The following is a 23,390-nucleotide window of genomic DNA, read 5'->3' on the forward strand; positions in this document are numbered from 1 at the left end:
GTGAAAAAATGATAGTGATAAGCCTCTGCCTTGAAGGGTTATGTGAATTCAGAATTCAGAGACAGAGGCTGTGAGAGCTCATGGCAAACTGTGAGGTGTAGTCCTTCCTGGTTATTATTGTTAGCAATTAAGGAAACTGGTTTGGAAAGGGTTAAGTGGAGACCCTGCCTCCCAGCGAGGAGCGAATCAGGGCTGGCCGGGGAGGAGCCAGGCTGCCTCTAGGAGAGAGATCTAGACTGGCCAGATGTTGCTTGGAGAGGGAATGAGAAGACTTCGGCTGGGCTTCGGGGCCATGGAGCTGGGGCTTGGTGCAGCGTCCCTGGCCTCTGCACCGTGACAGCTCTAAGCTAGAGGGTGCAGGGCCAGCTTCCAGGGTCGGGGAGAGGTGGGGCTGAGACTCCTGAACCAGGGACAGAGGCCGGGTGGAAGACGACCAGGACCAAGATCCCTCCTGGCACCCGGGCAGGGTGCACCCGCTGCACCCAGGCCTTGACCTCAGCTGCCCCTGGTAGCCCACATGGGACGCAGGGTTTAATTTTAGCCCAGCCACAGGGCCTGCAGCCCAAGACTGCCTGTCAGCGGGTACAGGGGTGGCCAGGGCTGCTTTGGGGTTGCTCAGGCAGGGGAAGGATTGGGAAGACCACCTCCGCTTCTTCCAGCCCTGTACCCTGTGGGAGCCCTGATGGGTCCCCCATGGCCTGGCAGATGGTCCTCCTCTCCATTGAGGGCCAGGTCAAGGGGTGCAGCCATAAGGGCAGAAGGCCTAGCAGTCTGGACAGGGTTTGCATCAGCTTGAATAGGGGAAGGGGCAGGAGGCCCTACTGGGAGGGCAAAGGCTGGCTTGGTTGTCCAAAAGCCAAAGAAGCAGAGTCCTGACCACAGGAAGAGAAGGCCAGCTGTCTGGCCTTGTGTCTGGTCAGTGACTTGTTTGATCTTAAACAGGCAGCCTGCTCTCGATGGGCCTCAGTCTCCTCATCTTTGCAATGAGGGCACTGAACTAGAAGGTTCATCCCAGCTCCAGCGGCCCACCCTCAGGTCCCTGCTCCTCCTTCTTCCCCAGTACTGGCTGTGGGTGGCCACATGCAGTCGTGGAGAAGGAAGTCCCTCTGGCTGGCACTGTTGGCCTCCTGGCTCCTCGGCCTCCTAGGAGTCTTTCCCCTTCTCCGCCTGGCAGTGCCTGCCAGACCTCAGGCAAGGCTACCCCAAGGTTGGCCCCGTTGGCTGGATGCAGAGCTCCTGCAGAGTTTCTCCCAGCCCGAGGAACTACCAGAAGATGCCCCTCAATCTCCTAAAGCCCCCCATAGTGGCAGCTGCAGCTGGGGAACTTGCTTTGACACCTCGAAGTGCAGGGGTGCTGGTTTCAAGGTATTTGCATACCCAGCGGCTGGACCCATCTCTGAGACTCAGCGCAGGATCCTGGCTTCCATTGAGGGGTCCCGCTACCACACACTCAGCCCTGCTGAGGCCTGCCTCCACCTGCTTCTCAGCCCGGACGCCCCAGACGGAGAGTGCAGTCCGGTGCCCCCACAATGGAATGGGGGCAAGAACCACCTGGTCCTCCGGCTCCACCCGGCCTCCTGTTCCTGGAACTTCCAGCTGGGACAAGCAATGGTGGCCGAGGCCAGCCCCCCAGTGGACACCTTCCGGCCTGGCTTTGACGTGGCCCTCCCGCTTCTCCCTGAAGCCCACCCGTTTCGAGGTGGAGCTCCTGGCCAGCTGCAGCAGCACAGCCCCCACCCCGGGGTGGCCCTGCTAGCCCTGGCAGAGGAGAGGGGCGGGTGGCGCACGGCAGGCACTGACTCCTCTGCCTGCTTCTGGGATGGGCACTGTGAGCAGGACCGAGGACCTGAGCAGTAAGTGGACCTTTCCCCTCAGGGGCTGGATGGGAGGGGAGGGAGTCTGTGATGGGAGTGAGCCCAGAGCCCGGGGGAGAGGGCAGGGTTAAGATGAGAGAATCAGCTAGTCCCGGCCAATTTAAGTCTCAGTTGCCGCAGGAGGGAGTCAAGTTAGACAGCAGAGAGCAATACCACCAAGATGGTGATTTTCTCCAAGACAGGTCTCAGAGTACTTCCTTGAGGATCTTTAAAAACATAAAACATGACTCACTCCTACTTACTCGTTTCCTCCTATTCCAACCCCTCCTTCCCTAATGTTTTATTTAACATATACTTCTATAGTGCTTGCCCTGTGGTAAGCACTTTCATAAATAACGATTATAATAAGATAATACTAACTGCCATCATTGTTTGTGTACCAGACAATGAAGCTCAGAGAGGTTAAGTAACTTGTTTGAGGCCACCCAGACAGAAAGAGCACAGCCAGTATTTTAATTCAGAATTGCCTGCTTCCAAAGCCTTCAGCATTAGAATTCTGAGTTTTAAGTAAGAGCTTATGATCAACCCCATCAAATGCCTCAGACCCAGTGCTTAGTAACTGGTCAGAGATGAAAGCTGCTCTTATGCCTAACTTTAGGGATTAACCTCTCAAGGAAACAGCCTTCAGTTACAGCAAATATGAGTTAGGTTAGACCTACAGAAGAACTTACTGCCAATTAGAGTCCTGAGTACATATAAGGGGCACCAAGGTCTATGGGACACAGAGAGCTGGTTTAGAAACTTCTCTCCACCTGGGCAAGTTGAGATGACATACTTTAGGTGATAAAGCAGTTAATCCCTAACCACGGTACCCACAGGAGGCCAGTTCTATCCAAAGTCATGCTGGGCAGGCAAAAATGAAAGCCCTTTTGAGGTTGCCCAGGGCCCCTCAGTAGAGGGTTCTCTCCCCATTTTCCAGGGCAGTCCTGAGTGGTCTCCTTCCCTTGCGTCCCACCTCGGGAAACTCCCTGTTCTCTGCTAGAACAACATGGGCTATTCTGGGCTCCACTTCCCTCAGGGGTGGCCACGCTCCATTTCTGCCTCTGCCTGGGGCTTCTGGGCCTTCCCTCAGCCAAAGCATTCTTGTGGGAATGAAATCCCTCTACCTCCTCAAGGCACATGGCCTCCAGGAAGCCCCGCAGGGAGCCAGGGGTGAGAAAGGAATTGCCCCAGTCAGCCCCCAAGGCCCTTCTGCCAGGACCCATCCCTCACTGGGCATCTTCGGTAATAACCCAAAAAGTCAGCATTCCCCCAGGCACCTCAAGCTCAGAGCTCAGACAGAGCTCACCTTTGGTGACAAGCTTCTCCCTCCACTCACTGTGCCCCACATTACTTTTTGGATTCAGTATTGAGCTATTCTTGCTGACGGGAAGTTCTTTTAGTGGACTTTAGTTACTGCTAAATGCAATTGGTTATTGATAAATCTGAGAGCTATTGCAGCCTGAACCTCTTTGAGAAACTGAAAGTTAGAGAGCTGCACACAGCAGGTAGGTGCTCACTAAATGTTTACTAATTGATCCAAAATTTGCCAAAACTGGCTAAGGTTTTCTAATCATCATGGCTACCCTCTGAGTAGCATTTTTTATTTATCTCTAAGGCATAACTCCTGGCAAGCTCTAATTGTCCTCTGAGCATCAAGTTCTGTCTTTGACTTTAGCCCACCTGCAAGCAACAGGACTTGTAATCTCTGGGGTAGTTTGAGCCTCAGTTTCCCTGAAGTGCCGGGCAGCTGCCTGAGTGAGCCAGACGGGGACAGAGTGAGAGAGAGAGGCCTGAAGCCACAGGGCCAGCCCCTGGAAGGTGGCCTGAATAAACAACTGCCCGCCAGAGAAAGAGGCGATTCACAGTCCCTGCCGCTGTCCCACATTCACTCAGCTGGCAGGAGAGGGGGAGGGGAGGAAGCGGACATGGGAGAGCTCGTTCTGGGCCTGGTGCTGTGCCAGCCGCCATACATAAGTCATGGCTAAGCCTCTGAAGCACCCTTCAATAGAAGTACTTGTGTCCCCATTTCAGGGAGCAGGAAACTGAGGCTCACAGCGAGGGCCCTTGATGACGAGCTCCTCGGTTCCCCATGGGCTCCCCCATGTTTCTGATCAGGCACTTGGCAGCAGCAGAGCTGGGACTAAACCTTGCACTTCTGGCTCCAAAGCCCATGTTTTTCCACCGTCGTTAAACAATCTCCTGTTGCTTTGGAATAAGCCTCCACCCACTGAAACTGTTATTTATTGATTTTTATGAATAGGGAATTCATTCACATGGTCCAAAATTCCAAAGGCAAAAAAGGTATACTGTAAAAACCCGCTCCCACCCTGTCTCCGGCCACCTGGTTTTCCTTCCTGGAGCCAAACACACTTCTCGTTTCTCTTATGTCGTTTCTGAGGTCTCTCTGTGTGCGCAAGCAACATGTACTTAAGCTCTCCCTGTATCTTGTTTGTTTGTTTTTTTACATAAATTCAATCCACGTTTTAAAGTTCTCTGGCCCATCTCCACTGGGCACAGAAGTGTGATGCCTAAGGCCCATGATACTTTTGGGGGCCCGTGAAAATGTTTTCATTTCTTTGAAAATCAGGAGGGAAAAAATGAACTTTTAGGTAGAAGAAAATGTTTTCACGTACCATATTAATATGTTCATTTTTATGTCGACACAGTTATCAAATATAATTTTTATAATTTTTTTATAGCAGAGGGGCCACAAAGGTCAAAGTGCCTAGGGCATATGGAAGTGCGTCGAGCCACACTGACTCCAGCCTTGGGCGCTGAGGCCTCCTGTCTGTGGCAAGCACCTTACATTGTCACAGAACCTTAAGGCATCGGCAGTTACCGTGATGACCCCTCTATAACACACCTTTACATAAACACACACACACACACCTGCATGCTTATCCGCCTTCTGCTTATTTACCTGTACTGATGGGGAATTTACCACCTCCTGAGGCCACTCACTTGCTACTGGCAGCAAGCTCCATTACTAGAATTTATGCTGAAGCTGACATTTTAGACTGGGTCTATCAGTCCTGGGTCTATCCTCTATTGCACACTGAGCATTCCCTGAGTACCCATTCTCTTCCGGGCACTCTGCTAGGCCCTGGGGATACTGAGATGATGGAGGCACAGCCCAGCCCTAAGGTAGCTCGGTCTTGTAGGAGAGACAGACAAGTCACTGGTCATGACACACACTGTTAAGCAGAGACAGGCTATGCAAGCTGCCCACCTGGCTCCTGTACTTCAAAGCTATGTGGCCTCAGAGTCCTCATCTGTAAAATGGGATACTAACAGCACATACTCATCTTGTAGGTTTGCTGTGAGAATGAAGTGAGGTAATGCATGTAAAACACAACAGCACCTGGAACAAAGTACATGCCGAATAAAGATTAGCGTGGCACATTTCCACTACAGTGCACGCTGGGACTGTGGGAGCAGAGAGGAGGGAGCTATCTGTGGAGAAATCAGGAGGGCTTCCCAGAGGAGGCAATGTTTGAGCTTAGACATTAAGACCAAACAAGAGGGATTCCTCAGACTGCAAGGCAGGGACAGGTGCTCCAGGCTGAGGTGGAAGGACATGGAAGGGCATAAAGGAAGCTAATGGGTGCCGAGGGGTGCAGTTCATTCAGCAGGTTCTTTGTCTCTGGGTTCTCTGAAGCCTTAACCTTAGGCATCTTCGGTCCCTTAAGGCTTTCCTGGGGTGGAGGAGGAGGGCTGTAGCTGACTGGTGCTGTGGCTTTTAATGAGGTGTAGGGCGTTTTGCTGTTTAACTTTCGGCTTTTTCCAAGGAAAGCCGGGTGGACACCTGAGCACTGGAGAAGGCAGGCAGGGGTCCTTTGGGAGACCCCTAGCAGCAGCTCTGGGACGGTTCTAGTTCCAGCTCCTCCCAGCTCTTCGTGACACCCTCGTTCCTGGGTCAGCGACTCAGTAACCCCAGGACTGCTTCTTAAAGGTTCAAACTCAGGCCCAGAAAGGCTCTAGTGGATGAGGGTCCTAGGATCCTCTAGGCCCTATTCATCAGTCCCACTCTGAGCAGGCCCGTGAGCTCAGGAGTCCTGCCTGCCCCCCTCTTCCTCAGTAGCTAGGTCATGAGCACTGCTTCCCTGGGTGGGCAGGCCCAGGGAGGTGGCTCTGAGGAGGCTGTGACTCTCCCCTTCCCCCTGCAGCCTGAGTGTGGCCTTGGAGCTGGCGAGGAGGAGGTGGGAGGAACAGAAGAGGCCTGTCCTCTTGGTGAGGGGGCCTCTGGGCAGCAGCTTCCTGTGTGGTTCCAAGCTGGGGGCCCAGCCCACCTCATGACAGAGGAGCCTTTCATGGGCCTGGGCTCTCGGGATCGGGGGAGGGCAGGGCATAGAGGCTACTCAGGTGAGGGTTGCCAGAGAGCCTGCATGTGGCAGAGTGGTAGGCGGGCAAACACATGCATGTCCAAGTCAGATGGGGCCGTGGAAAGTCAGGTCCCACCACGTGCCATTTTGGAAATGAGGAAACCAAGGCCCAGAGAGGAGAAGGGAGATGTCTAAGACCACTGAGGGTAGAGGCAGAGCCAGAACCCAGGGCCCAACTGTAGGTGAACGGCGGGTATAACGCTGGCGCTTGTGTATCAGTGCGTGGTTGTGCATGTGCACGAGTTTTTGTTAACATATGAGAACATAATGGTGGGTTTGTACATTGTGAACTCGGCAGTGTTGGTGTGAGGGCTGGGGGGCCAGCCAGGGAGCCAGGGGGGAGAGGGGCAGCTGTCCCGGGCCTCACACGTACTAGACCCCTCCTGTGTCTCCTTAGGTCCCACCCTGGCTCAACACTGCCCAATGCTACCTTCTGCCTCATCCCTGGCCGCCGTCCTGATGCCTTGCGCTTCCTCCAAACTCTGCAGGTACAACCCCAACTTGGATATCCCCTATCCCTGCTCCCCTATACTCCTGAGGTGTCAGGATTCTTTGGGCCCTGGGCCAATGGGAAGGAGCTGTGAGCTGTCCCTTACTCCTCTACCCGGGGACTCAGGTGTGCCTGCCTACGGCAACATTCTCCTCACTCTCTGCAGAACCACCCCACTCCACCCCACCCCACCCCAAAAAAACAACACAACTTTTCTCTCCTCTTTATTCCTTACTCCCAATAGCAGCAGCTGCTGACTCTCAAAATAGGAGGTGGGGGGGCATGAGTGTGCACAGGGTGGGACCGGGCTCTGCAGTAACGTCCCTGCCCCCCAGGCTGGCTGCATCCCTGTGCTTCTCAGCCCTCGCTGGGAGCTGCCCTTCTCCGAGGTCATCGATTGGACCAAGGCGGCCATTGTAGCTGATGAGAGGCTCCCATTTCAGGTAACTGAGGGCCCTGCCCAAGGGGTGAGGACCAGACCCAGGACATACCGGGGACCCCAGGATCTCAGTCGCCAGGCTAGCCTCAGTCCTCGTTCCCATCTATGTAGTGTATTCACGATTTTCCCTCCAGCCCCAGCTTCTGAGACTCCCACGGGATCAGATGAAGGCAGAGAATCCAGAGGAGTCTGAGCGCAAGTCCTGAGTCTCTTTCAGCCTCAGTTTCCCCACCTATACAATGGGATAAGTTAGACCAGCTGATCTCCATGGGCCTAGCCCCACTGGTCCATGACTGCCGAAATACCCAATTTAAGGGAAGGACACACACACACACACACACACACACACACACACTGGAGTGCCTCCATGGGGGTTTGGGTGGGAAAGCAAAAGGCACAGCGACTTTTTCATCTGATGAAACTAATTTTGTCAGCTCCGAAAAACGTATATGCAAGCCTTGAATCCACTGAAAAGTGAAGGATGGTGTAAGAGGTTAATAACAATAGCTACCATTCATTGAGCCTTATGATATGCTAAGCACTTACTCTGTATCATCCAATTTAATCATCACAACCGCCCTGAGGCAGGTGCAATTATTATCCCCTTTACAGTTGAGGAAACAGACTCAGAGAGGTAAGTGGCATATCCAGTCACAGTTACTAAATGGCATTTACACTCAGCTCTGTGTGACCCTTGAACTCTTGATTGCTATGTCACCTGGGATATGGCCAAGGGTGGCTGCTTCTGACCCATTTGGAGTATGATGGGAGAGGGCTTCTGGTTCCCAGACCTTCAACCCCAGGTTGTCCCCACCCAGGGTCAGTCAGGGCCTGACAAAGCTCCATGTCTTCTCCTTTTCTCCCTGTGTGCCCCAGGTCCTGGCTGCCCTCCAGGAGATGCCCCCCACGCGGGTCCTGGTCCTGCGTCAGCAGGCCCAGTTTCTGTGGGACACCTATTTCTCCTCAGTGGAGAAAGTCATCCATACCACTCTGGAGGTGAGGGGGACTCACCTGGTGGGGGCCCTGGCACTTGGCTCCTGCCTCATCCCTGTCCCCTCTCTACACGCCTTTGTCTGGACACCTCCTCTGCTGTGTTTGGGCTTCCCCCTTGAGATGCTTCTGGGATGAATCTGAGACTTGGCTGTGAGCTCGTGGGTAAATTCCTTCCCCAATGTTGGCCTTAGTTTCCCCACCCGTAAAAGGACAGCTGTGGCAAACAGATTCCAAAGCATGTGCCATCTCCAATGGCTGCCCAGGGTGCTGTGTTGGGAGGGGTTCTGGATCTGGTGTTGGTGACATCTGTCATGAATGAGGAAGGAGAACAAGGCAGCAATCTGCCACCTCTGGACACCCTCACTGAGTGCCCCCTACTCTGGAATTCTGCATCTGAACTCTTCTGTCCCCAGCAATCTGGTGACACAGCTGCCACACACCCCATAGCCTGAGGTGAGAGATGCCAGGCTAGGTCTGGTCCTTACTTCCTCAGACCCCACCCACTGCCACCCTGGCCACGCCCTCTGCAGCCCTCTCTCACTTTGCAGATTATTCAGGATCGGATCCTTGGAGCATCTGCTCACCCCTCGCTGTTGTGGAACAGCCCCCCGGGGGCGCTCCTGGCCCTGTCCGCCTTTTCCACGAGCCCCTCGGACTTCCCCTTCTACTACCTTCAGCAGGGTATGCCCTGGGGATGGAACAACTTGAAGTCCCCTATTCAACTCTCCACAAGTCCATCCCAGCCTCAACCGCAGAGCCCTGCCAAGACCCTCCCTGAGTCCCCAACATCTCTCCTGACTCCTGGGGTCCCCAATTCAGGTCACTCTTCAGGAAGTTCTGTCCCCTCCCACCCTAATAGCTTGTGTCTCATTCCCCCAGGCTCTCGCCCTGCAGGCAAGTTCAACGCCTTGATCTGGGTGAAGGCGCCAGGCCAGCCCCCCCTGAAGCTCATCCAGGCGGTGGCAGGCTCCCAGCACTGTGCCAAGGTCTGCCTCCTTGCCAGCTGGGGTCTTGGGATCCAGGGGGGCAGACAAAGGACATGGCAGGGTCCTTGAAGATATTTAGACCCCCAAGGATAACCACGTATTTTGTGGGGAGGCACAGGGAGGACTTTCAAGTACCCTTGCTGCCTTCTTTAAGTCTCAAGTTTCTTCTACCTTCCCTGGTCTCCCTCTCTGCCTCCCCATGGAAACTGAAGACTCCATCTAAAAATCAGGTGCCCCTTGGGGAGGCTGGAGAAGTACACATACATGCTCATTCGTTTATTCACCCAGCAGTCACTTTCTGAGCACCGGGCTCTGGGCTTGACACTGAGGATGCATAGAAAAAGCAAGATTCTGCACTGGGATTCAGATTCAGTTAGCATTTCCTGGCACACAGACTGTCAAATCTCACTTCCAGAGAAGCCAGCTACTCTCCTGAGTAGTCACGGAGGGGAGAAGCAGTGACCTCAGACAGGCATAGCTGAAGTGGCGACAAAGGACGTTTGAGCTGGGCTGGGGATGATAAAGGAGTAGGACAAAGAGGATGAAAATCTTCAAGAGAAAATGGGGAATGGGACATGAGGTCAGGGCCCAGGCTAGAAATACTACCTCCGACTCTCTTGAGTTCTAATGCCACAGATAGCTTTTACCTTTGTGTTTCTGGAATTCCTGCCTTCCAGAAGCCCAGAGGCAAGAACATAGCAGCAATGACAGGACCTTGGCTCTGACTAAGCTCACAAAGACAGCTGCTCACCCATATTTCTCTCATGCTGAGAAAGATCGCTCCCCCTTCTGCCCCAGACTTCAGTAACACTCCCTTTCCTCCTAGGTCTTGGTTCTCTGGAGCAGTGAGAAGCCACCTCCACTTAGGTGGCCTGAGATAGCAGTGCCCTTGATAGTCATTGAGGGGCACAGGAAGGTGAGGGATGGAAAGGGGCATGGAAGGGTGGGCTCAGCCCTGGAAGGCTGGGAACTGGGGAGGGCATTTACCTGAGTTTGAGCCAAAGCTGGATTTCATGTTGGGCCTGAAAAAAATCAGAGGGGGTTTTGGCTACAGGTCTAATAGAAATGATTCTCTTCCATCCTTGGCTCTTGTGAATGATGCTTCCAGAGAAATGGGGGAAGGCAGAGGGAGTACGCTGAATGTCTTGGATGAGGGCTAGAGGAGAAACCTGGTATCCTGAGGAAACATGGACAGATGGCAGCCCATTAGGCCAGAGGGGGGTGGCTTTCTGAGAACCTAAGATGGTGTGAACCACATGCTCGCTGTTTGGTTCCGGGCAAGTCCTTTCATTTCTCTAGACCTGTTTCTTTCAAACAAAAATTGTTTGACAACCCCTCCCATGGTCGAGAGGAATCCTGACATGTCGAAACTGGAAAGGCCCCTAGACACCAACTGCTCTATTTTACCTAAGGGGAAATTGAAGTCCAGGGAGGTAAATCGAGTTCCTCAGGTCCAAGTTCCGGGCAGGCTTGCTGTTTCCACCACCCTCCTTTCTACACCATGCTATAGTACTCATGCTCAGCAGATACTCATACTCGTATTCACTGTGGGAGCTTTGCAAGTGTTCCCATAGCTGAGTTGCTCTCACCTCCTTCCCACTGCAGGTCAGTGACCGCTTCTTCCCATACAGCGCCATCAGCACCGATGCCATCCTCAGCCTTGATGCTCACAGCAGCCTTTCCACAAGTGAGGTGAGGACTGAGCCCAAGAGGAGCCCAGTGTGGATAGGGATAGGGCCAGAGGGCCCTGGCGACCCCTCAGATTTCCAGTGCTGGGAGGGCCAGAGGTCAAGAGGTGCAGCCTCCTGCTTTTTAAATCACCCTAGCAAGACACTCGGCCTCCTCCTTAGAAATCCAATAGAAGCTTCTCACAGACTCTTTTGAAAAAAAAAAAAAAATTTTGCCAGCTCCCAGCTGGAAAAGTTCCTCTAAGCATTCCCTGGAAACTTTCATGGTCCTGCCTCCTCTCCCCTGAGTCCCCTCAGCCAGGCTGGCTTTGCCTCCATATCTCTGGATGTTCCTTCCTCACACCTCGCTTACGTATCTCCCCAGGTGGACTTTGCTTTTGTGGTGTGGCAGAGCTTTCCAGAGCGAATGGTGGGCTTTCTGACGTGGAGCCACTTTTGGGATGAGGCCCGGAATGGCTGGGGCTACACTGCCAAGAGGGCCAACGAATTCTCCATGGTCCTCACCTCAGCTGCCTTCTACCATAGGTACAGATGGCAGCCCTGGCACAGGGATCAGAAGGCTAGAGAACCCCTCTTTAAACCCGGACTAGGGTGGCTTGGGAGTGAATACAGCAGTTAGCCTAGAGCTCAGACATCCAGGTTCAAGGCCCAGATCTGCCATTTCCCAGTTGTGTGATGGGCAAGTCTCCTCACCTCTCTTGAGCTTCAGCTTCCTCACCTATAAAACGTATTCACCTTATGGCGTTGGTGTGATAATCAGGTGAGAAATACATATGAAACGCTTGTCACACAGATGGTCAACCAATGGTAGCTAGTGTTATTTTAAGCAGAGCCATGCAGATATGGACAGTGTTTTGTTTTGGTAGCAGTGCAATAAGATAATGGTCCTGATGCTTTGTAAATGTGGGTGTGTAAAACTAAATTTTAATAAGTTAAAATAAATAAATAAATAAATATGTGTGATGGGCTGGAGACTGCCCAAGGCCTTCCAGAAGCTGCCTGAAGAGCCCCAGTCTTGAGGCAGGAACTGAATTCTGGAGGGCCTCTTTACAGAGGTTCCTTAAACATGTTCAAATCTAATATGTGTAACCTGGAACTTCTTGTAGATTTATCCAGGTCCGCGGAGAATTCTCTGTAGAGTGAAGAATATTTGTAGAGTGAAGAATATTTTTAATGTCTGCTGGGTGGACCCAGGTTATTAGGAGCGCTGTTCAATGAAGCAAGGCTCACCTGGAGCAGCATTAGGCTAGTTAATTCCTATCCTTCCAGAAGCTGTTTTTGGGATGCCATGTTTGATGGTATCAGCTGATCCCCTCCTCAATCTGGCTCTGAGTTCAGACCTCAGAGGCTGGGGGCGGGGGCAAGGAGCTGTGAGGGAGGGGCAGGAAATACACTATTATTAGCGGCTGGCAAACCACAGAGCACAGAACAGTGGAGAGCGGTTAGTACTTGGGGTAGGAGCTCTCCGAAGTGGTTAGGGCTCAGAAAGGCGAGCAAGGCTTTTTCGCAAGAGGCTTCACGATTGGGGTCAAAGGAAGTGAGGTCAGGAGTGAGGAGAACGAGTTTGCGCGGTGAACTCAGCTGCAGCCTCTTCTTGTCCTCCTCCCTCAGGTATTACCACACCCTCTTCACCCACTCCCTGCCCAAGGCTCTGAGGACCCTGGCAGATGAAACACCCACCTGTGTGGACGTCTTGATGAACTTCCTAGTAGCAGCAGTCACCAAGCTACCCCCTATCAAGGTGCCCTATGGGAAGCAGCATCAGGAAGCCAGATCACTATCGGTGAGGATGGAGGAAGACCGACCGGCACAGCTCTGGGAGGGCTGGGGAAGGAAAGGGAGGGTCCCCTCTTACCCGCTAATCCAAATCCTTTGCTGCAGGGGGCGGGGGAGAGGGGGATTCGGAAGGACAGAAAACCCTGCAACGCTTCTCCTGTTCTTAGGCGCCTGGGGACCTGGGGCCCGCGCCTGAGCCGCAGCACGCAGACCAAAACTGCATGAACCAGATGGCGGCAGGGTTCGGCCACATGCCCCTGGTGTCCTCTCGCCTTCGCCTGGACCCAGTACTCTTTAAGGACCCGGTGTCCATGTTGCGCAAGAAATATCGCAGCCTGGAGAAGCCCTAAGAGGGACCCGCAGAGACCCCAGCCCTACTCCCAGTGAGTGTAGCACCTGCCTGGAGGGGAGGCTCTGCTCAGATGTCCCCTCCCTGGGCTATCTGGGTACTCAATCGTGGTGCCCAATTGGCCAAAATGTCAGATCCCGATTGGCCAATCATCGTCCTAGCGCCCGGAGGGGGTGGAGCCTCTCCCCGCCCTCCAGCCCAGCAGCCAATTGCACAGCGTTTGCTCTGTCGCCGTGTCTCTGCAGGCGCCCACCCCTCGGCGGAGCTGACTTCTTGTCTTTCAAACCCCCGCCTCCTCCGGGGGCTTGCCTGACCCCATTTCTTCTCTAGATAGGTTTGATATCCTCTGCGCTCTCACAACCGGGGGTTTCCCGCAGTCCTGGCAGTGCGTACAGTCATGCCGCAGGACGGGCCTGGGAGCCACGGGGGAAGGGGGCGGAGGGGGCAGGATCGTGTCCTTTTCTCTCTGGGCCTTGCAGGTGCGCTACGAATATTTAATGGATTAATGGACAGATAGATAGAAGAAACGTTAACTGTGTGCCTGGCTCTATGCAGACCGTGGCAGGAGCAAGGACAGGGTGTACCAAGTAAGAAGACAAAACTCCATCTCCACCCACGGGGTTCCTAGTCCGACGGGAAGGCAGCAACTCGCAGGCGCCTGGGTTTCTAGGTTCGGTCCTCGCATCCCAGCGATGCAAAGAGGCGTAGGGAAGCGAGTTTCGGGGCTTCCTTCCCGACCGATCAGAACTGGGTGGGGCGGGGGAGGAAAGGAATGAGAACGCAGGCGGTCCACCGCTGCCGGGCTGCGGCCCCTGGGCTCAGGCGCGGCTGTCGCCCTGCATTACTACCCTGGACCACTAGAGGTCAGCGCCGCACCGCGCTCCCTCCTCCGGGAAAGGGAATGGCATTTTCAACGCCCGTGGGGGCCAACAGACCGCAGGGAAGCGTGGAGGTTCGGCGGTGCGCAGCTGAGGTTTGAAAACTCGGGGGGTGGATGAGGAAAGACCTGAAAGAAGAACCCCATATTTAGAGCCACACACCTAAGACTAAAAAGGGCCATCTCTAGGTGGGCTTTGGGGGAGCATGGGATGTCTCAAGCCCCGGGAGGTCAGAATACCATGGAGGTGGGGACGCTAAGTTCTCCTGGGTTCATCCACCTGGAACTGGAATCATCACTTCCGAAATAAAGCGCGTGTCCTCTCCCCCTCATGCTCAGGCTATAAATACCTCTTCAGCAGCTGCGCAGGGAGGAGGACTCAGGGTTCATCTGGGAGGTGAGTCCAGCCCAGGTCCAGCGTGTTTTCCTGGGTTGATGGCCTCGCGTCTTTGGAAACTCCAGTCACTAGTTCGCTGGCGGGAACATGCTGTCCCCCAAGACCTTTCTAAGGTCTCCCATCCCCATCCTCCAGCTTGAGCTCTGGCCCCTAGATGACTCGGGTCCCCCCTGGGGCTAGTCACAGCTGGGGGTGCTCTCCCTTGGGAGGTATGGGGCTGCTAGATTCTTGAAGTGGAGGGTAGACTGAGAGTTAATGGGTAGGAAAGGCAGCCTGGCCCAGGGTCACCAACAGAGTGGGTGAGAACGCACACAGCTGCAGCCCAGGCAGCCTTCCCAAGGTGAGAAGGGCGCTCAGTGCCAGGCCCATCCAAGGAAAAGAGACAGCTTTCCCCTCCCCAATCACAGCTGTGGCACCCAGAACTGAACTTGCCCATGGGGAGGACACTGCCAGGCCCAAGGACTCACACTGTAAGAATATGCAGCCCAGAGCAGATCCCCATCCCCTGTTGTAGCGGGGCCTAGCGGAATGAGGCAGAAAACCCAGACTTGCCTCACATTGGCTGTGCAACTTAAGGCAAGTGACTCAACCTCTCTGAGCCTCCTCAGTTTTCTCATCTGTAAAAATGGAGCATTGCAATGACTGAAGAGGATTGTAAGGATCCAGGTTCCTCCAGCCTGCCACAGCTGAGGGGCAAGAGGGGCTGATTCCCCTGAGATTGGGGTACAGTGGAACATGGTCATCAGCAGTCCCCAGACATCCTTCCAAGCCAATACGCATGACTTTCCACAGATTTTGAAGAACCCAGTGACCTAGATCACAGGCACCCCTGTATGACCATGCTGGAAAGGCACAAAGAGATCATTTCACATGAGAAGAGTGGTTCAGAGGGGAAGGCAAGTGATTAACCCCTCTTCCTCCCACTACGGGTCAGCACTGCCCTTAGGGAGGCTGGGAAGCCCACCTGCCTCCTCAGCAAGAATAAAAACAAGAAAAGTAGCCGCTCTTCACCAACGAGATGACTTGTTGCTTGGCAGGTTCTGGCTCCAGGCCTCACAACAACCCTGTGAGGTAGGTGTTAACATTCTCAGATGAGAATCAGAGGCACGGCCAGGCCGACATGCCTAAGGGCACTTGCTTATTATGGCAGACAGACCACTAGATGATTGGGCATGCTGCCTTCTCTGTGAGGGATGTGGGGGGACAGGTCTCCCCACTTCATTTTGTAAACACAAGCCACCTCCAAATTCAGGGACCTTCACACGCACTCCGGGACATACTCCTCAGCCCCTCTTTCCCCTCCATCCCCAAGTTCAGAATAGCCCAGGCCATATGGGCAACAGAGCTGGCCCAACCAGACCTGACTTCAGGCTCCAAGTTCCCTGGGACACTATCGGGCTGAGAAGTGGCCCAGGAGCTGTAAGGTGGTTAGGGCAGGACCCAAGCTGAAATCCTTGCACCCACCCCCATAGGTGGCCAGGGCATCTTTGTGTTGGCACAACCTCCTGGGCTGAGGGAATAAGGAAAGAGGAAACCAGCCAGGTCCTTAACCTAGGCAGAAGCCTCCTCCCTCCAGGAAAGGGAAATGCTTGGCTAACAGCTGAAGTGACTACCACACAGATGGGCCTCCAGTGCCCCTGGCTTTCCATCTCAGGAGGACATGCAGAAGAGTGCACGGTCCTCACAAATCCCCAACCCCCATGGCCTCCTTAAATCAGATTGTTGTTAGAGGCAAAGAGAGGGGGATTTGTCCCTGGGCTCCTTTATAGAGTCATAAATCAAAGGCCAGACATAAGGCAGGTAGACAAGGGGATGTTAAGGCCCATCTCCCCTCCAGCACCCTTCGCTGTGCCTCAGTACCTTTCCCTGAGGCTGGAGGTAGAACACCATTGGCTGAGGATTAGGTCCACAGCCAGGCCTGCCAGGAGCTGACCAGTAGCCAGAAGAGTAGGGTCACTCTAACTTTTAACCTGCCTAATCCACATCCCAGGGCTGGCTGTGGTCAAACAGGGGAGGCAGGGAAAGAGCCCCACTCCTGGAGTGGGCAAGGCTCCTCCACTGAGCATGGAGCAGAGGTCTGGAGAGGGATCTGGTTCATAACAGAGCCGAGGTAAACAGAGTCCTGGATGGCCTTGGGGGATGCTGAGCCCTGCCATCTGCAGATCCCGTCTGTGCCCCACTTAGTGCCTGGCCAGGCAGTCAGTCCGAGGGGCCCTGGCATGCCTGACAGTCCTTCATGTCCTCAGAGTAGTCCTCGATCTGGATGGTCATGGTGTGGAAGTGGAACTTCCCCTGCAGGCGGGCGCTGGCTGCCTTCAACACGGCCTGCGCATCTGTGTTCTGAGCTGGGGAACAAGAGGATACACCAGGGGAGGCACCAGAGAACTGTTTACTCACTCTTGGGCCCTTAGGAACAATCAGGAGCCCCACTGTCATACCCTACCCCCAGCAAAAAAGGATAGGGGACCATGAACGTTAGGAAACCCCAGATTTCACTCTTGTACCCAGCAACCCCCTGGTTCCCATACCTGCCACTACTCTAAAAGAGCAGAAAAAGCACTGGCTTTAAGGTTTTCCTCTGCCACTTATCAGCTGTAAAAGCCTGGGCAAATAACTTTACTACACCACCCCACCCCTAGCCTCAGTTTTCCACCTATAAATAGAATTGTAATAATTAAATGAAGTAATGTGTGCAAAGCACTCAGCATGGGGCCAGGTTCAAAGCATGGGCTCTGCAAGCATCTGGGGTTGTCTGGACCAGTCAGGGATGCCCCAGGCCTCTGGATGCCTCCCTCCCTTCTCCTACCCTGAGCACACCACCACTCACCGATGGCAATATGGACAGACAACACAGGCTGGGCCACAGTCAGCGCCCAGATATGCAGGCTGTGCAAGGCTTCCACACCCTCCACTGACAGCAGCAGATCCCGTACAGCTGTGAAGTCCACGCCTTTGGGGGTCCCTGAAGACAACAGGGATGGGGCTAAATGACGGAAACTGCTCCCTTTGACCCATGCTGGTTCCTGCTCCTCAAATGTCATCTCGGAGAAGACCTCCTTGGCCAGCAGATCCGATGTTGCCCCCATCTCCCAAATGATCTCCATCATTCCACCCTGTTGTAGTTTCCTCTTCACACTTAATACTGTCTGAAATTATCTTGTTTGTTAGATTCTTATCTGTCTCCCCCTTTAATATGGAAACTCCACATGAGAGCAGGACAGTCTGTTGTGTTTACCACCTTATCTTCAGTGCCTGGAACAGTGCCCATAGTAGGTGCTCAATAAAAAATATATTTTGTTTTGTTTTGTTTCTGAATGAAAAGAAGGGAAACAGGAGATCCCCACAACCACATGGGGCATCATCACTTTTATCTGAATCAGTCATATTCTTAGAGAAAAAGCTCTGGCCTGCAGCTGGACACTCCTGCTGACCCCAAACCAGGATCCAGACTGACCCTGCTCATGCAGAGACCCATGACCCAAGGCCCTGGAGCACAGGAAAGCTGGGCGAATGAGTGTGGTAACTCAGGGCAGACCATCTGCCACTACCTATCACCCCTCAAAGCCCACCCACATCCTCCCGAGATGGGGCCGCAGAAAAGAAAGCCCGAGCTGGAGTGGATTCGGCAGCCTTGTCCAACACCAACTGTCTTTCTGAGGTTCAATCTGCCCCACTGTGAAATGGGAAGCATAATCCTCACCCGTCTCTCTGCCCGAGGGAAGGCAAATGGATAGAGAGGAAGTGTACGGGGAAAGGCTGGAGTGCCAGGTGCTGCAGAAATCACCCAGAGCCACCTGATTAGGCAAGGAGGACACATCCCAGCAGGGAGGAGGCACCCTTAGGCCTAAGAGGAAGGGAAGGCATGGTCCAGGAGACATTTCCAGGAACGGCCACACCTTAACGCCCAGCTCAATGCCAAGAATGGCCCGGGGCCCCAGGAGGTTCTCCAGCCTATGCCAGTCTCCAGACCCTGGCTCCCCACCAATGTACTGGGATCCAACCCCGACTCCCACCCCTGGAACTTCAATTAGCTCTGGCAAGCCAAGAGTGAAAAGGGCGCCCCAAGCCTAGTTACCTTCCATCAGCACCAGGATCACATCTCTCAGGATGGTCAAGGTTGTTCCCAGGACCAGGATAGAGAAGAGGAAGGTGCAGATGGGGTCTATGTACTTGTATTCTGGCTACAGGAAAAAGGGAAAGCAGAGCTGGGGTTGAACAACACCTCGGCTTCCCTTCTCCCTTCCCACCCAGCACTGTGTCGGGGAGAGGGGCTCTCTCTGTGGGATGGGCACAAGGCTTACCCTGGCCCTGCCTCTCAGTTTATTCCTTTTGCAAAAGAACAGGCAGAACAGATTACAGTTCAGGATAAGGCATAGTCCCTTCCCACCCCTCGTTGCCCAGGGGGCTGAGACATGAACAGAGCTAAGCGAAATTTCACACACCATCTAGTCCAACACCCCCATTTATAGGTGGGGAAATTGAGGCTCAGTTAGAGTAAGGGACTCACTCCATATCACACAGCTAGCAAGGGATGAAAACAGGCTTTAAACTCAATGCCCAGCTCTTTCCAATGCACCACACTGCCTCTATGTGATGGGCAATGCCCAGGCTTTAGCTGCACACAGTGCTGGGTTTGAATCTGACTCCACAACTTACCAGCTGTGTGACACAGTGCAAGTCATGGAACCTTTCTGAGCTGCAGAAACCACCACTACAGGGTTATTATGAAGGTCAGAAGTTGGATATTCTTTCCCTCTCCCCACCCTTCCACCCAAAGCTGGGAGCGAGCTAGAATCTGGAGAGTCCTGTGCAGAGAGAAGCCCCCAGATGATCTATACTTTCCTGCCCTCCCCCACCCCACCCAAGTCCCTCTGTCCCCAGCTCTGACCTTGAAGTATAAAATATAGGCCGCCACCAGGACACCCAAGCTCTGTAGCAAGTCTCCAATCACGTGAATAAAGGCAGCTCGGACACTGGGGTTCTCCTGCTGCTGGCTGGGGTCATGGCTGTGCCCATGGCCGGACTGGTGAAGAGTCAACCCCATTCTACAAAAGAGGAAACAGAGTCAGAGGCTCACTGAGGTAGCAGGTAGAGGCTTTGAATCAGCCAGGTAGAGGCCATCCATTAGGGCTGGCCTCCCTGTGGCTCAAAATCCCCAACCCCCCCGCCCCGAGACTGCGTGATATCTTTGGCCACGTGAGGAGCTGGACCCACATGGCCTTGGTTCAGAATGCCGTAGGAGAAAGGGCTCAGCTCCAACGGCAGGCTGAATCTGGGCACAAAGATGCCCCAGTGCTCAATCTCAGAGCAGGAGGGCACCACAGAGGTCATTAGTTCCCCCTACCATGTCACAGAGAGGGAAGCTGAGGCCTAGAGAGGAAAGGGGCTTGCCCAAAGCCACCGAGCAAGGGAGAGAGAACCCAAATGAGACAGATGCTCTACACACCCTGACTCTCACTGAGGGGTCAAACCAATTTCAGGCATATCAGCTTGAAAAAAGACTTGGATTCTGCCCCTAGAAACATCTGTTCCTGTAAGAACTAGTCTCACCCCTCCCCACTTCAGGTATAAAGCCTCCCAGGTCATTCTCTGATATGTAGGGGGTGGGGGTAGAGTAGATGCCGTCCCAGATTTACAGCTCCTGATGGCCTTAGTCCAGGCCTAAGGTAGGACCCAGGTGTTCCAGGTGCCAGAGCTCAGAGCTTTAGGAAAATTCTGTTCCCGTAGCCTGTACTGGAGTGCGGCCTGCCTGCTTCCACCAAGAGCAGGCCCACAGGTGTGCACGTGAGAAGTGGGAGGAGGGAGGAGTCACTCACATGATGTTCACAGCCACAGCACAGCCTGCCGTTATCAGCATGGTCTCACCCTCGATCTCATAGTTCCCAGAGATCAGCCGCTCCACCGCCAGGTACACCAGTACCCCAGTCACGACCCAGATGGACAGCACAGAGAGCAGGGCTCCCAGGATCTCTGAGGAAGAACTCACCCCAACACCAATCTTAGCAGGGGGCCCTAAGGCCGAGGAGACTTCCCCTCCCTCCAGAATCCCCCCATCCCCTCCCCACAAAGTCAGGGCCTGTGTCTGATTGGGCTCTGCTGAAAGTATGGCTAGTGTGGTTGCACCGTACCCCACCACTCATCCATCTGACAGTGTCAGAGCTAGAAGGAACTTAAGAGGTCATCTGGGTCAAACTTCTTTGTTTTACATATAAAGACACTGACTTTTTAAGATATACACCTATTGCTTGACTGGCAAACTGAGGCTTCTCGGGAGGAGGGGTTGGCCATCTCCTACCAAGAGGAAAATGACCAGGCAGCCTAAAACTAAAGAGGCTTTTTTAAAGCCCGTTTCTTCCGGAAGTCTTTGCTGAACTTTCCTGCCCCTCAGAGCTGACCCCATGGAGTTATGTGCAGAGTTAAGGCCACATTTTGTTCTTTTTTTTTTTTTTTAAGAAAAAGTAAGGTTTTTAAAAGACAAAAGATAGAGATGGGCTACGCTAAGGAAGGCTGTAGCCCTGTGGAATTTGGGAGATTTAAAGATAAAAAATAGAATATGCTCCAAGGGAGGAGCAGGTTTTCAGCAAAGAGATCTGTAACCAGTCATTTTGTTCTTGAAGTTTTCCCTCTTTATTTCTCAGGAAAATGAACTCTCCCTCCCTACAGACTGGGAGTTACCCTCACCCAAGGCACCCGCCCTCCTGGCCTCACTTGGGGTATACCCATTGCAGCTACCTAAGAACTCATGTCCTGACCCACCCCTCACCCACCCCAACCCCATCCAGACCAAGGCCCTCACCAGCTCGCTGCCAGCCAAAGTTCATGGTCTTGGTGGCCGGCCGAGAAGACATCCAGAGAGAGAAGAGGCTGATCAGCATGCTGGCAAAGTCAGTGAGCAGATGGGCTGCGTCGGTCATGATTGCCAGGCTATGTGCTAGGTACCCACCTGCAGGGGCAGGACCAGGAGAACAGAGGATTTTTATCAGCTCCCCAAGAAGCCAACTTCCCAGACTTTCTGTGTAGCAGAGAAACCATGGGCTCTAAAGAAAGACACTGGATCTGGGCCCTCTTCATTCATTCACTGTGTAACCATGGGCAAGTGACTTACTTTCTCTGTAACCCAACTTCTGTTATCTGTGAAACAGGACTAACAGCACCTCCTTAGAGGGTGAATGTGAAAATCAAGTTCAAATAAGGCCTGGAATAGTAGGCATTTAGTAAATGCTCTTTCATTCTAGGCATTCAGGCCTTCCCTTACCTACTTGTCATGTGTGATCTTGGGCAAATTACTTAATGTGCTTCAGTTTCATCATCTGTAAAATCAGGAGACTAATAGCACCCATATAACAGCGCAAAGTTATTGTGAGGGTTGCATGTATATAAAAAACTTAGCATAGCATAGGGAATATAGTCAATAATACTGTAATAACTATGTATGGTGTCGGATGGGTACTAGACTTATCAGGCAATCACTTCGTAAGGTATAAATGTCTAATTACTATGTTGTACACCTGAAACTAACTGTATGTCAAAGGTAATGGAAAAAAAATTAAATTAATTTAAAAATTAGTGAATGTTTCATCAAATGGGGCTGTTAGAATGGCTGACCCTTAAACAACAAAGTTTGACCTGTACTCGCCCACTTACACGTGGATTTTTTTTTCAATAAATACAGTGGGCCCTTCATATCTGCAAATTTCAAATCTGTGGGTTCAACCAGTTTGGATGGGAAACAGTAATTGCGCGTTCCCAGCCGCAGTTTCCCAGCCTCAGATTACCTAAGGTGGATGGAAAATGGATGCAAAGAGCTGACTACAGCTAAGTTTTCGGGGAGTCAAAAGTTACACGTGGATATTCCACTGTGCAGGTCAGCATTCCTAATCTCCCGCATTGTTCAACTGTCAACCGCATTAATATTACTGGAAAATCCGGGAGTAAAAGCCTTTTAGATCATCTTGACTATTCACGTGTCGATTTCATTTAATTAGCACCAAAGTCCTTACCAATGACTTCCCCAATCATGAACACCAGGCAGATAGCAGAGGCCACATAGAGCTGACGACGGGCCTTCTCCTTCTTGGGGTCACAGTGACTGCCAGGACCCTTCTGGGCGTGACAGTAATGGTTGCTCTCCACATCCAGCTCAATGGCCGGCAAGTCAACACCAGGTGGGGGCAAAGAAATCCAGCCAACTCCATCCTGCCACAGAGATCCCGTGTATGACCTGGCCAGAGAGGAAGGGGAAGAGGAGGCTCAGTTCTGAGATGGGGACAAGGAGGGCTCACTCTAGTCCTATCTTTCCGTGGGGGCTTGGCGTTCCCATGTGTCTAATTAGGAGAAAAGATAAGGCCACTCCAAGCTCGACAGTCCCAGAGGAGTGACCAGAAGCCCGTGTTTGCCGGTGGGTGCTGGGCAAATGATCAGTCTCCAAGAGTCTAGGGACCTTGGCCCAGGGTGTTCCCTCCTCCCCCAACCTCCCAGGGCCTGAAGGAGGCAAAGACCTTGGGAACTGGCCAAGGGGCGGGGCGGTCCAGCCGAGCGCGGAGAAGGAACAAGGCTCAGGCTCAAGGAGATGGGCAAACCCCCATCTCGCGCACCTGGGGACAACGGGGCCTCCCCAGGCGGGGCTGCCCGGGACAAAGTACCTGGCTAGGGGCGGGGCTCTATTCACCGCACTCCCAACCCGCGGGCAGGGGTCAGGATCCGTGCTCAGCCTTGAGGGAGGGATGATCTTCGCGCCACGCAGGTTTTCCAGTCTCCTTCACCTCACCCCACCCCTCCTGTGTGGTCCTGGTTCAAGCCGCGATCCCAACTGTCCCAGGATAGCAAACGAGGAGGTGCGCCAGATGCCGCTCATATCGCCGCCCCTCCCCAGGCTTTCGCCTTACCGAGCTCCGGGCCTGGCGTCCAACAGATGCTCCTTATCCGTGGCCCTCATGCGGCCTCGCTCGCCCCGCGCTGCGTGGGGAAGCCGCGCGCGGACGCCCGTCGAAATGAACCGCAGAAGTTGCGCGCCAGGCGCCTTGGGGTGCGCACTCTCCTGCGGGGTGAGCCCCTCGTGCCGCTCGCGTCGCCCCGCGTGCGCCCCTCGCCCGCCGGCTCTGCCGCGCGCCTGCTCCGGCCTGGGCTGCGCTGGGGCCGCCGTGAGACCGTCCCGCCG

At 53.7% G+C, this 23,390-nt stretch overlaps 2 protein-coding genes across 5 annotated transcripts; one reads left to right on the plus strand and one right to left on the minus strand.

Annotated features, from left to right (window-relative positions):
* Nucleotides 1-263: 263 nt before the first annotated feature.
* Nucleotides 264-14,168, plus strand: EXTL1 (exostosin like glycosyltransferase 1). Of its 3 annotated transcripts, XM_016129824.2 has the most exons (12): nt 264-1,853; nt 6,636-6,726; nt 7,064-7,171; nt 8,044-8,163; nt 8,709-8,841; nt 9,040-9,146; nt 9,973-10,062; nt 10,752-10,838; nt 11,199-11,359; nt 12,446-12,617; nt 12,778-12,993; nt 13,439-14,168. In XM_016129824.2, exons 1-11 carry the CDS (start codon nt 1,081-1,083, stop codon nt 12,958-12,960), a joined length of 2,025 nt encoding a protein of 674 aa, XP_015985310.2. In that variant the 5' UTR covers nt 264-1,080; the 3' UTR covers nt 12,961-12,993; nt 13,439-14,168. The 3 variants fall into 3 exon arrangements, with proteins under 3 accessions (XP_015985310.2, XP_015985309.2, XP_015985308.2); XM_016129823.2 differs by having other exon boundaries at nt 12,778-14,168; XM_016129822.2 differs by lacking the exon at nt 13,439-14,168 and having other exon boundaries at nt 12,446-12,827.
* Nucleotides 14,169-15,392: 1,224 nt separating this feature from the next.
* Nucleotides 15,393-23,280, minus strand: SLC30A2 (solute carrier family 30 member 2). Of its 2 annotated transcripts, XM_016129827.2 has the most exons (8): nt 23,119-23,280; nt 22,234-22,454; nt 21,030-21,176; nt 20,050-20,203; nt 19,122-19,278; nt 18,309-18,414; nt 17,061-17,195; nt 15,393-16,578 (listed from the first exon to the last, which is right to left on the minus strand). In XM_016129827.2, the coding sequence occupies exons 1-8, from the start codon at nt 23,166-23,168 to the stop codon at nt 16,433-16,435; spliced, it is 1,116 nt and encodes a 371-aa protein (XP_015985313.1). In that variant the 5' UTR covers nt 23,169-23,280; the 3' UTR covers nt 15,393-16,432. The 2 variants fall into 2 exon arrangements, with proteins under 2 accessions (XP_015985313.1, XP_036086148.1); XM_036230255.1 differs by lacking the exon at nt 15,393-16,578 and having other exon boundaries at nt 16,770-17,195.
* Nucleotides 23,281-23,390: the final 110 nt, after the last annotated feature.

The sequence above is a fragment of the Rousettus aegyptiacus genome, unplaced genomic scaffold, assembly GCF_014176215.1.
Source record: "Rousettus aegyptiacus isolate mRouAeg1 unplaced genomic scaffold, mRouAeg1.p scaffold_m13_p_1, whole genome shotgun sequence".
Lineage (NCBI taxonomy): Eukaryota > Metazoa > Chordata > Mammalia > Chiroptera > Pteropodidae > Rousettus > Rousettus aegyptiacus.